Here is a 13,524-nt window from a genome sequence, read left to right as displayed (position 1 = left end):
GTGTGTGTGTGTGTGTGTGTGTGTGTGTGTGTGTGTGTGTGTGTGCTGCTGGTTGACATGTCAACATTAATTTAACCGTGACCAAGATCAAAACAATGAGGCTTGAAAGGGATTAGAAAAAAACGTGCCATGTCGAACACTGCGAAGGAATAATTCCTGTAGGTGGCCTGCGACACATTCGATCAAAACACTTTAATCCCAGTCARTTTAACAACAAATAAGGCATCCAACAAACCCCATGATTCATGTTGCAACTCTGTGTTAAGCTTAAAAATCATATTAGCATTGTGTTAAATGTTAATGAAGCAACGTTGTTGCAGCTGTGCCAGCATCACTGAGTCTCTCTAAGATTGTCTTCAAGTTTAATTAAAATTCAGTATGCTATAAAAGAATGAGATCACGTTCATTTACTTAATTATTTCACATTTATTAAAGTCTTGTTCTGTATAACAGGAGTGAACATTATGCAAACATATTTATGTTGAAATATCAGTTGKTTGGTTGCCCTTTGTGGTCTTCACTATAAATGTGTTTGTACATAAAACACTCGGACTTCTCCATGACTTGATTTTGCTTTAGACTGCCTGTTCTGTCTTTAGGATTTCAACCGGCCCTAATGCTGTGAATAGTTTAAAAATTGAGTGTATTTTTTTTTCGAGTCATCTGTTTTTATAGTCTTCCCTAATTATATTCATCATTAGATCTTCCAGACCAACTCAGTTCAGTTATATTTTTCTTTCCACGTGAGAAGTCAGGTCACAAAGGTTAAGTGAATGAACAGGAAGGATAACATCTCTGCTTCTTTCTCTTCACTCTTACTCACTCACACACAAATACACACTCATATACACACAGAACAGTACTGCAGTCACCTTTGGCCCCACAGCCTTTTCCGTGAAGTAGCCAACTGGTGAGAATAATATTGACCTTCCCCTAAAAAAGCATTACTGCTTATTGCTTTCACACATAACACTGGTTTATTTGCTGTCTATAATGGCATGTGCATGGGGTGTACAAGTACAATGAGAGGTTTAATAAACAATATGTTGAACTTTTCTTAGGTGTGGTATTGGAGTGAATAGCAACGGTTAGTCTGGCATAATTCACTAATTAGCATCTCTGACCAATTTTGATCCCGATTTTTGTCACTTGAATAAAACAGAAATGTGTCATAAACTGCGTTTCCATTGCAAATGTGCGCAAAATTTTGTCAATATTCTGTTTACGTCAAAAAACACAGTTTCACAATTGCAGTGTTTCCATTAAGTAAAAAATGCTATTAAAGTCGCGCGTGAATACGCTTGTTCTCACAATAAGTCATTACAAACATGGCGACCATGGATGTAAACACATAGCATGCTGCTACCACGACTAGCGCTCATCATCAGCCATCAGAGGACACGTCGGCATCTTATCGAGGCTTTCGAGTGACAAGCCCCTTATATTTGGGAGCGGCTACGTATGCAGCGTTTTGGGGAAATTGTAGTCGGTGAGTATATTACTTTGTTCATTTTACTGCTACTTCTACTTCTTGTTGTCTTCTTCGTCGTCGTCTTTTTAGCCAGTAGAAACAGCTGGTTGTTGATCACATGACTCCCATGATGCTAAAAAAGTGTTTCCATTGCAGTTTTGCAAAACACACCAATTTTGATACGGCCGAAAAACCACCTTACCCTAACGTAAAAACATTTTGTCGAAAAAAGGAAGGGGTTTTTTTTTTTTCGAAATTGACGTGTTTCCATTGAGGAAATTTATTTTCGAAAATCTAATTTGCGCATTTTCATGGTCAATGGAAACGTAGCTATAGGCTTTAATAAAATAGTAAAGGAACAAGGTGCTCCAGCTGGGAGAGAAAGCATAAACTAAAGTAGATATTCAGGAGTAACAAATTTACTTTCCAGTGTCATACACTGTTGTGTCTCTTTTACAAAAAGGAGCATTAGATTGTCTTACCTAACAGAAACAAAGAAGTGCCATCGAAAATGTGTGTTACAAAAAACTACATAAAACAGGACAAATGACTGTTCAGGGTGTGGTTTGCAGGCAAAGCAGTGAGTGCTTTTTGTTATCCTAAATTTGTTCAAAACAACTCATTGTTGAATGTACACATGGCATTATTGTCTCTGAACAAACATTCATTATATAAAAGGTGTCAGTGTTTCGCCAGCAGCTCTCTACCATTACTAACCTTTTAAACAAACCCTGGTGTTTGTGAGTCTCTCCCTGCGTACCGACTATATGGGAAAAATGCATTAGGAAATACATTTCCAGCAACATAAAAATGCTGATGGGAACCCATATTTTCTGCTTACTTTTCATTTTCTTTGGCATAGAGCTGTGAGTGGGCTTGAAAAACAGCATACAAGGGAGACATTAGGGTAATGGCAAAAAGGGGTGTGTGTGTGGGGGGTAGTGTGTGCGTTTTCTGGAGTGTCACTGTATGGTGACCTAAAAGTCAACTTGCAAAAACTACACACAGAACGTTACTCCACATGGCACATTATATAGCTGTATGAGGGTGTTATTGAAATGGGTGGGCTTGGGTAGATTCTAGRCAGGCACCTGCTAAACTAGCAGTACTGAACTTAAAGTTCATCTTATGAAACTTCAGTTATAGTTTCAAACCCAAAACCTTATTTTTTGAAAGTTTCATATTTAAAGTTTTCCAACAATTTTGTGAAACCTAATTAGTAACAAATGGCAAAACTGTACTGTCAGAAAATCAATTTATTACAAAGTTTACAAAATATGTTAGAGCAGAGATTTTTAACCTATGGGGCCGCGAGCGCCACCTTGAGGGCCTCAAAAGAACAACAGTTTTTTAAGCCGCAAAGGGCCGTGGGACCGCATTGATTTTGAATAAGGTGCAATATACTTTCTCACCACTAGTAGCAGTAGTGTGCCACTCAGATGTTTAACAACTTTTTAATATGTAGAAGAAGAACCTTAGAAACCTGCCGAGAATGGAAACTTATTTTAAATTAAAGAAGCAAAAATGAAGGTAACCCATCAAAAATGCCAAAGTTTTTCACTAATATGAAGTGCAGCTTATGTTTTTACCATGCAATGTTTTCAAAGTTCAAACCATTATCAAATACAGTTGCAGATACAACTATATTTTAATTAGCACTTTAAATTATTTTTTGTAGTTTATTTTTAAACATTTTCAATGTATTTTAAAGATATTTTAAATTTGTCAAAAAGCTGTTGTTACTGTTATTGTTTGTCACTAATATGAAAAGCAGTTTCTGGTTGCAAATTTTAAAAATGCTATATTTTCTTTCATTTGTACTTTATCAAATTTATTTTTATATTTTTTTTTAATTTGAAACATTTACATTATACATTTTTTATTTTATTCCAACAATTTTATTTTTTGAAATGTCTATTTTTGTTATTATGTTATTTGTGCTGATAAGCCTGAGTGGTCTGTTGACTGACCTTTGTATTTGTTCAAATAATTGTTATGGGCAGGTTACAATATAAAAATGTTTGTCATAATCATGTCTTGTGATTATTTGACAGGAGTTTTACTTTTAAACTGTAAGTGTATTTAATTTAGTTACGTTAGTTATGATAAAGTTGTGATACAATAAAAATTAAAGCAAGATTTAGAATAATTATCATTTTGATCTGCATGGTAATGTCGGACTGGGCCTCGTGTCACTTTATGTTCAACAAATTGGGCCCCGAGGTCAAAAAGGTTAAGAACCCCTGTGTTAGACTATTCAGTTTTATTGTTCATAAACTCAGTTGGTTAAATGGTTAATGTGCTTGTTGTCATTATTAAGTCAAGTAAATACATTTAAATATTGTACAATCGAATCTTAAGAGGAACATACCAGTTGCTCACTAAATAAATATTACTTTGATCACCAAAAAGTACAAACCCCTTTTTTCCATATCTTTTGACAAAATAGTTATCACTTCCATAATTGAGCCATGGATTTTAACTGCATTTTGACTTATGTTTTCATCAGACTTCAACTATCCTTTGTTTTCTTTATGGGTATAAATCTAAAGCCAGGCAGACTCTGACTGCCTACAGTAAAACACTCATCTGGGATTAGGAGCCATTTATTCATCTCAGCTCAGTAATACTATGAAAGCCCCGCTTCAGAATTCAATGAATATTTCACACTTTCATTTTATATTCAATCTTTGGTGCTCAGAAGTGTGCATTGCTTCATATCATTCTGTAAATGTGTTTTGTGCGTGCGTTTGTGTGCGTGTGTGTGTGTGTGTTAGTGTATCAGTGGTTTTCACCACGTTTGTGTTTTTACAGGAATTAGTTTGTGCCACTTCATTTGATCTGAGTATTGAAATGTGTATTTTTTTTAAGAATGAAGTGCCTTTATGTTTGTGTTTTGGTGCTGTGTTGAGGATTTCATCAAGTGTTTGGAGAACTGTCACTGAATTTAAAAGATGCTGTGATTCTTTTTCAGAAGGGACAACATTCGAGACAAAATTAAGAACTCGATTTTAGTTGAGTTCCCCGACAAAGATGTTAATTTCTGTATTTTATTAACATTATACAGAAACATCTATCCTTTCCAACTGTGCTATTCAAAATTTTAGTTAATGTAATGTTTATTTAGACAATTTTTTTACATAAACCATTAACTTCTTTTTTCTCCATGTGCTACAACTGATGAAAATATATCAAAACAACTGGCTGCCTCAACGCTCATCCCTACAAAATAGTTTTACTAAATTGACAACCTGATAAAGAAAAACCCTCACAGATGGAAACCCTTTAAATGACATGTTCCTCTTGACCACTTAATGTCCACCTATACAGTTTCTTTACACACTTTTCTGTGCTGGGTTGTGAGGGAGCTGGTGTTGACCTCCAGAGGTCACTGTGCAAGAGGCACGGATGCATCGGATCTGAAAATTCCAGCTGATATTGATATCCGATATGATTATTGTTTATGGCCAATAACGAATATTTACCAATATTACATAAACACACAAATTATTTATATACAGATATGCACAAATACACAGAAAATAAACAACCAGACCTCTGACAAGGCTCTCTACTTCAGTTATTCCTGGCTGCGCAGCATCAATATCACTATCATGATCAAACAGATACCACTCRACCAACCATTKCACCTCCAAAACAGAAAAACAAAAATAAAAGTGGGAAGTAGGGCTGGGCGGTACGACCTCAAATTCATATCACGGTGTAAATTGAATCCCTTCACGATAATAATGATATATATCGCAGAGAAAATTATCATAAAAAGCAAAGATAATGTAATTTTTTAGAGTATTTATTTTGCAGAATACTGTAATCATAATCAAACCCAGCATTTTTGCTGTAGTACAAATGAGCATAACAGAAGTACAAAAGAATGTTTTATATATATTGCAAAACAGTTTCAACAACAAACAAAAACATTTCTCAAATTTTCAACAAAATCAAAATAAAGTGGATGCTATAACCAGAACTTCCAAGTAAAATTAGTCATTTTGAAATAAAAAAAAATTCTAAGTTGGCATAAGTTCACTAAAATGTTAGTGTGACAGTACCTTAATGGCCTTAAGCTGCACATASTCCTGTCATAAAACAATTTCCGATAACTGGAATGCAAGTGGGGTGAAGCCAAAAAAAATTTATATCTGCCTGCCATACAATGAGCTTCTGCTGCTGCTCTGCTTTCAGAGCAGATCCGACTGTTACATTAACAAGATGGATTTATGACTGAACGAACATCCACGTCTTTTTTATTACCTCTGTGGGTAACAATACATAAGTTTTTTCTCCGACAACTTGGGTGTGAAAAAACTACGGTTGTTAAAGCTTCGTTCTGTGCGACGTGAGCGGTAGGGAGGATATGATACAGCAACACGGTGTAACTTTTCTACAACGGGAGGGGGAAATTTTAAGGATTTATTCTCTATATACGTGTTTTAAAACGCTTTATTTCTTCATTTATTTTCAGAATATTTCGAACTCCTCCTGCTTAGTTGTCTCTTGTTGACACAGGTGAGATGACGTAACTGACGACAGGATGGTAGAGGGTAAATTTCTATCGTAGGACAAATTCATATCCTTTCTACCATCTCGTATATACCGTGCAGCCCTAGTGGGAAGTCAATATCGGACATTAATATCTGTMCAGTTTATACTCTAAAAAATGACCAATATCGGCCGATACCAATGTTAACGCCAATATATCGTGCATCCATAGTAAGTTTGTCACAAGGCCACATATAGACAAAAGAGACAGTCATTCATGAACTCACTCAGAATCACCAATTCAGTTAATGCTGCGTTCACACCGAACGCGATTTCAGCTTCAAATTGCAGCCAACGCTGAAGTTGGTCGCTTGTGCACTTTGAGGTCAGACACAGGTCAGCTCTTGAAGCGCTGCACGGCAAGAGCCTCCCCGCCCCTCCCTCCTCTGTCGGGCTCTGTTTGATGTCGGACGAGGAAGTGGCTTTGCTTTATTTACAGAGAGCAAGAGCATGTCACGTTCATCAGATAATTAATTAATTCACCAGATAATTCAGAGACATTCTGAGTTTCATCACCCAGGAGCTGCGGGAGAGGCTCACAGCTCGCTTTCAGGACTATTTTTGTCCCGAGTCCAGTCTGATGAGCCGCTGCCACGCATTGGTGCGAATATCTCCTGTCAGGACACCGACCGCAGGCACTCAATTTCAGCTAAAGAGCTCCTCTCCATCTGTTTCAGGTTAGTGGACATCATTCAGTAAACTGTCCCGTCGGGAAATATGTCTCTACGTCACACTGTGGAGTCTCTCTGATTGGTTGACGCGGCACGTCGAGCTGCAAAAGTTCAGATTTTCTAACTTCAGCGATTTGCGCCTCAGCACGTCGAACGCTCAGATCGTTCAAATYGTTCAAATCGCACTGCTCTAATCGCGCTTGAGGCGCCGCAGCACTTCCCGACGTTGCTTGAAGCACGTCCACCATAGACTTTGCATGTAAACCTGAGGCTCCTGATGCTGAAATTGCGTTCGGTGTGAACGCACCATAACAGTGGTAAAGCAATTTGTCATAAAATGCCAGATATTTAATATTGACTGTATTTTATAAGCATGGACTCCCAGAGAGTAAGGCCTCTTCACGTTCATTAAATAAACTAATTTAAATTTTAACAGAAAGAAATTATCAAAACATGGGTAGCACTTTCTTTTTTTATTTCTAAGTTATAGCTTATTACACATATTCAAATACTCAAATAAAATGGTAAAAAAAAAACAATTGAGTTCAAACACATCTCACTCTTTTCTTTTTTTTTTTTTTTTTTTTTGTAGCAACAAAGCCAATGTAGTCCATATGTCATGGTTTCCCTGTTCACTGGTGGAGCAACATTATAGATTATGTTTCCATCATAAAAAACTGCAGATTATTCCACAGTGGCACAAAGTGACAACGCTTTCTGAAACTCTTTAAAACCATGGCAACTGGCTTTCCTAATAATAATCTCTCAGGTCAGCTGTTGGTCTCCAGGCTCTTATTGCTCTTCTTACCAATTCATGTGGTCCCCACGCTTTGGCTCATGTCACTGGCGCTTTTGACGAATAATCAGATTTTTCTGAAAAGGTCATGTGTGAATAATATTTCTTTACAGCTGAGATAGTTTTCATTAGTCACAGCTTTGTGCAAGGTCAGTGTTAATATTGAGAAGAAAGCCCTCAATATGAGTGCGGTGAGCATTTTTAAACATTTTTTATCCAGCTGTAGCTAAACTTTCAATAAAGAATTGTTTTGCTGTAAAAAAAAAAAAAAGACAAATAATGGGCGTGACATTTAGAGAACAGAGCCTTAAATCCTGGTTAGGAAGAAAAAAAAAGAAAGCCTTTCATTTTAAAGGAGCTTCAGGCCTCAAGACAAATTACGAATACAGCAACTTTGTTATTAATTAGTGCTTATAATTTCCCAGAACTTGGGTAGAATTTATACATCCCTTAAGCTACACAGCTGAAGGCAGAAGGATACTTTGCACATAACATTTCTGAGGCACCATGTTCTTCAGCCATTTTTATTTTAGAAGTGACCTAAATGAAAAATTCAGCTCACCGCAGGACATAGGCTCATTAAAACATGTTGACACTGTTTTAATGTGAAGAGCCACCTGGAGAGTTACGTTTAATGTCCTAATCCATGGTTCAAAACGTCCTAATCTAGACTATTTATCAYATTTTAATAATGTCAAATTATTTGACAGTTTTCAAAAAGTAAGCTTTCATAAAGGGCAAAGGTACGTTAAACAGTGCCACATTCCTTGGGGGAAGAAACAAAACCTGTGAATCTATGAATTGGGTTTACCATGATAGTTAATAACACTGCCTATTGCTGAAGGCAAGTTAAAACCTTTACCTTTAAATTTTTGCTAGAGAGGCAATATTCAATCCCAGAGAATGACTTATAGGCCAATGCAGCTCAATAAGCTAGAGTGGGAATGCGCATATATTTACACTTCAATACAAAAAAATAAAAAAGCACTACTAGATGCATTTTTTTTTTCTGAACAGTATTAAGTAAACATAGTGTGACTATTCAATAGGTAGACTTTAACAGTACTTTGCTATTTGCCTACACTAAATCCATATAAACAATTATAGAGGACTCAAACGCAATAATTACTATATGGGACCCAAATTGGCACTTGCTTGGCATGTGTTAGATGATGAGGGTTACCTGTTATTACTTGAATCCCAGTTGTTTAGTATACAAAGCCTTTAGTTAAGAGTTAGTAAATGCTAACCTCACATGTTGGTTTTACTTTAAAAGTAGTACTCAAGAGAATAAATGTTTAAGTCTTTGGCTCTTTTTTCATCATATCAAAGAAGCGTCCTGACGCACCTCAGTAGAAATGAAGACCACAAACCCAGACCCAAACCAGTGGTCATTCCATATGTGGCAGGAGTTTCAAAGAAACTGAGACGTTTATTCTCTAAACATGACATCCCAGTGGCTTTCAAACCCCAAAGTACATTACAACAAAGATTAGTTCACCCCAAAGATCCAGTTCCCCGGCACAAACAGAGTAATATTGTTTAAAGTGTCAGTAGGACTGTGACAAGTTATACATCGGGGAAACATAACAGCCACTGTTCAAAAGAATGAGCCAACACAGACGAACTACATCATCAGGCCAGGACTCTGCAGTTTACACTTATCCACAGGACAGGATTCTACAGTTTACACTCATCTATAGGCCAGCTGTCAATCTTTCAAGGATGAAGATCTTCTCATCCTTGATACAGAAGAACGTTGATTTGAGAGGAGTAAAGGAAGCCATTTTTGTCCAGTTGTCCCCCTCCTACAATGCTGTTATTGTAAGTATGACTYAGCCCCCTGTGAGCAAAAGGTGTGAATCAGGGCCCCAACGATGGTCAGGTGATGGGGCACATGACCCTCTATGAACAATAGGGCCAATCAAGGCACTAATGACCTATTGTTTGGCTGATGGCCCTCTTTTGCATGTGACCAACCTGTTCGTTCACCATGTGGAGGCAGAGCTTATAAGGCTGAGTTCACATGGAACTCCTCAGACGGAAAGTCTCTTGGAGGAGAGAAGAAACGTTTCAATAAAAAAGAACCCGTCCAGAGGACYTACTTATTTTTTTATTTTTCATATCAAAGAAGGTAACATCTAACACTTTAAATAAAGTATCAGACCAAAAGCAGAAAAAAGAGAAAAGACATTTTGCTCCAGACATTCTTACCTTGTCTTTGTCGTCAACCAGATCACTGAGGATATCATCAGGGTCCAGAATGCCCCCATCACAGTACTCCACATGATGAGTCCGAACCAAAAAATCTCCTTCCTATAACACAATGCACAACAACTTTAAATCAATAGCTTGTTAGCAAACCTAAAAGCTTTATTTTAACATCTGAGCACATTTAGGCTCTAAGCCAAGGGCCTTGAAGGCTGCTATCCTGGATGTTTTACTTGTTTTCCTGTTCCAACACACCAGATTCAGTGATTGGGTTATCTTTTCAAGTTCTGCAGAAGAATGTTACCCATTCATTCAAACAAGGTGTGTTGGGACAGAAAAACCTCTAAAAATGCAGGATAGTGAGCCTCATTGGACAACCCTGCTCTAAGCAACGTTTTTTTATTTTTTTATTTATTATGGTTATAAGGCACAAAACAGATATTTATTGTGTTGGGTTAGTGAGGGCATCAAACATTTGGTTTTCATAAAAATGATTTTTTTTTTTCTGCATTTGATAGAGTCAAACACATGCCTGAAAACAGATTAACCACCCTAAAGAAGTTAACTACCCTAAGGAAGTGCGCTTGATTCTTGTCTGATCAGCATCTCTTTAATCCAACCCCTTAAGGAAAACAGTTATATGCAAAATGACTTGTTAAAAGAAAAACATCTTAATCCGTGCTTAAAAGACGCAAAGCTCTTAGAAAGAGAAAGGTGGAGTGAAGCTGAAAATCTGTCTCTACCTTCCCAAACTAGCARCAATAAAAATAGTGTCAATTTATGGTGATAAAGCCGGCATTTGTGATGTACTTCTGTCATACTTTGAACAGAACATCCCAGACATTTTATTAGGGCCTCAGGAAATTGAGTCAGCTTCTGAAAACAAGAGGATAATACGTTTTCAGKATAAAAGAATCAAGTCAAAGCTTATGCCAGCGACAAACGACACATTCTTCTGCACAGAAAGTCCTTTATGCTTCTCATTTATAAACGCWTCTCCTCCTGAATGTCCTCCTCTCTCATCTTTTCCCCGCGCCTTTGTTTTCTCTCCACCACACATCTTCCGCATCTTTCTCTAGGTGGTTTGTATAGATTACAGCTCTCGCCTGGCCCATTCTCCTTTCCTCCTAACCCCCTTCCTCTGCTGTGTTGGGTCTGTGATTAATGACAACGACACTGTACTAGACAGCTGACTACACAGAGTTGGCTGTTGAACAACATATTAAGACGACGGCACACCAACACATACACCCTCGTACAAAACACACAGCCTCAGGAAAGGTATCCATCAAAACATACACAGAGGGGTTCTTCATTAAATCATTCTTTCAGGGTCAGATGCAGTGGAAGGGACAAGGCACTATGTCCCTCTAAAAGCCAATCTACACAAAACAGGTTTTGGATGAACTAACTGAATTCCCTACYACCGAATTTATTCAAAATGGCACAAAGATATAAAAATAGGATGGCTATTTTATTGATTTATGGGTTCTGCTTTGCACTCTTTATACTATACATACTRTACTTCAGTTACACATCCAACATTTGGAAATGAACTGAAAATATCACAGAAAGCAGGAGGTAGTGTTGCCTTGGTGATAACTCTATAGGTGAAACAATTCATATGGCTTTGTTCAAAATAGAAAAACATAGCTCTATGAGCAATGTATGTTCTTGAATGTAATTATTCTTTGCAGCTTCTTGTTATTGAATATATGTAAAATTATTCAAACGCCAATTCTACACTTCCGTCAGAGAGCGCATGCAATACTCAAGATGTAWTAAACTTCATCCCGATTTAATGTGAAGAGTTTTAGATTTTTAAAGGTCAAGCTTTTGGGCAAGTTCAAAGTGACTAAACACAGTTTCGGGTTTTTATCCCCTTCAGTGTCAGGTACATGAAGATCTACGGAGCCCGCGAGGTGACATGGGGAAATTTATTTATTTATTTATTTATTTATTTTGCATTCCTACGCAATACTATTGCGTTACTAGGGCTGGGTTAACAAAATCGATTCAATCAATCTGGATCGATTTTCGTTCAAATTTGGGAAAATCAATTCATAAGTCATGAGATCGATTTTTCCCCATGGGTGTTGTGTGCGATGAAACTGCATGTTTCCATGTTGTGTGTCTTTCCTGGCTTGCCATAGAGTTGCATGCGGTTGACGGTCAGTGCTAATGTTAGCTCCTGACAAGTTGTCTGGATCAAAACTAAAGAGACAAAAGAATCACGAACATTACCAGCTGTTTCTGAGCAGAACTTAAAGATAACAGAGACCATGACAACTTTTGTTTGCAAAGATTTGCGCTCGGATGCGGTAGCAGGAAACGAAGCTCCAAGCAGCTCGAACCAAAACTACAGTATGTAAACGTCTGACTGAAACTGTTCTCCTCTGCATGTGTAACTGTGTGAAAGATGACAGTCTAACAAAATCGTATAGTTTTGTTAACAATATTATTTTAAAATTTAAGAAACATCTTAATGTAATTCACAGTGATGGAATGTTTTAGCTGAAGTACTTTCTTTCTTTCTTTCTTTCTTTCTTGTTGATAAGTTTTATTGAACAGAAGGCAACAGAAACATTACAAATGTACAATTTTCATAGGCTCAAAATACTGGGCAGAAGTACACTTTTATTATCCCTCTTCTGCTGCAGCCTTATCCCCATCACTTCTTGGTGATCAAGAGAATTATTCTTATTTTCTTAAAAGTCTAATGTTTCCAACAACACTTTCTCTTGCAATTCCTTTTTAGTTTAAACCCTTTGAAACTTGAGACAATTTTGTTTCAAGATTAAACTCCAATTTACAAGTTTGCCCTTTATGTTTATAATTTTACCAATGCACCAAGTTAGAATTAGTTTTTACTATTTGCAGAATTAGTTCCTTTGAGAATAGCTTCTATATCAAAATAAATGTGTTACTGCATGCATGATATACTTAACTAATTTAAAAATCAATCAGACTGAATCGTGAATCGTCCTGAATCGAATCAGGCCCCTGTGAATCGAATCACTTTGAGAAACCCAGCCCTATGCATTACCTGCAAAATACTTTTGCATTGCCTCACAAAAGTTTGCATTCCCTCGCAATATTCTTTTGCATTCCCACATTAAAGTGTGTTTTGTATGAACTGAATTAAATACTTTTATTTTGAAATATCCGGTTACCAAAACAGGATGTGTCACCACAAGTTTGTGAAATTGGCATTGATGTTGCGTGGCTGCACTGTGTTAAAATATCCACAGTATTACATACTTCCATGTGTGGCTGTGTGATATATTCATTTTGAAGCTGAATTAAAGTAGTAGGCAACTCGTTAATGGTGAGCATGTGAATTTGTTAATAAACCGGCAGGCACAACAGTGGTAAACAACTTTTGCGACGGTACGCAAGAAGTATTGCGAGCTAACGCAAAGATCTATATGAGCTCTGTGACTGCTACAAATATCTTGGCATWTTGTCATTTAACACACTTTTCAAGTTTAAAGAAGCTGAAAGTTTGATAAAAAGACAATTAATCCAGAAACAATTACCCACTAAATATACAAATTAGATCTGTCTTGTTAGCCTACACACGTATAATCAGTGTGCATTGCCAATGCAATGCACACTATTGTGATTCGTTTCCCATCCAAGTCATCTCAACTTTGCCATGCTTCTCCTCCTGCATACTTTGTCCTAGAGCTGCCATTGTAATTTATATCTGTAAAGCCCCTGTGCCAAATGATGGCTATGCCTTTTTTGAAATATTAATGTTTAATAAATTATAATGGCAGTCAATGGAGCCTTGTATTGGTCCAATACTGCCC

The 13,524-nt window shown here is 37.0% G+C and overlaps 1 protein-coding gene across 2 annotated transcripts in view; it reads right to left on the bottom strand.

Moving 5' to 3' along the window:
- LOC106526992 (partitioning defective 3 homolog B) overlaps positions 1 to 13,524 on the bottom strand; it is a 120,564-nt gene that overhangs the window by 94,416 nt on the left and 12,624 nt on the right. For both annotated transcript variants that reach the window (XM_014021736.1, XM_014021738.1), the window contains one exon: positions 9,713 to 9,814. In XM_014021736.1, the coding sequence (XP_013877190.1) occupies positions 9,713 to 9,814 (102 nt within the window). The remainder of the gene's footprint in view (positions 1 to 9,712; positions 9,815 to 13,524) is intronic.

The sequence above is a fragment of the Austrofundulus limnaeus genome, unplaced genomic scaffold (genome assembly GCF_001266775.1).
Source record: "Austrofundulus limnaeus strain Quisiro unplaced genomic scaffold, Austrofundulus_limnaeus-1.0 Scaffold303, whole genome shotgun sequence".
Lineage (NCBI taxonomy): Eukaryota > Metazoa > Chordata > Actinopteri > Cyprinodontiformes > Rivulidae > Austrofundulus > Austrofundulus limnaeus.
The sequence above is the reverse complement of the archived record's forward strand: the minus strand, read 5'-3'. Positions and strand labels throughout refer to the sequence as shown.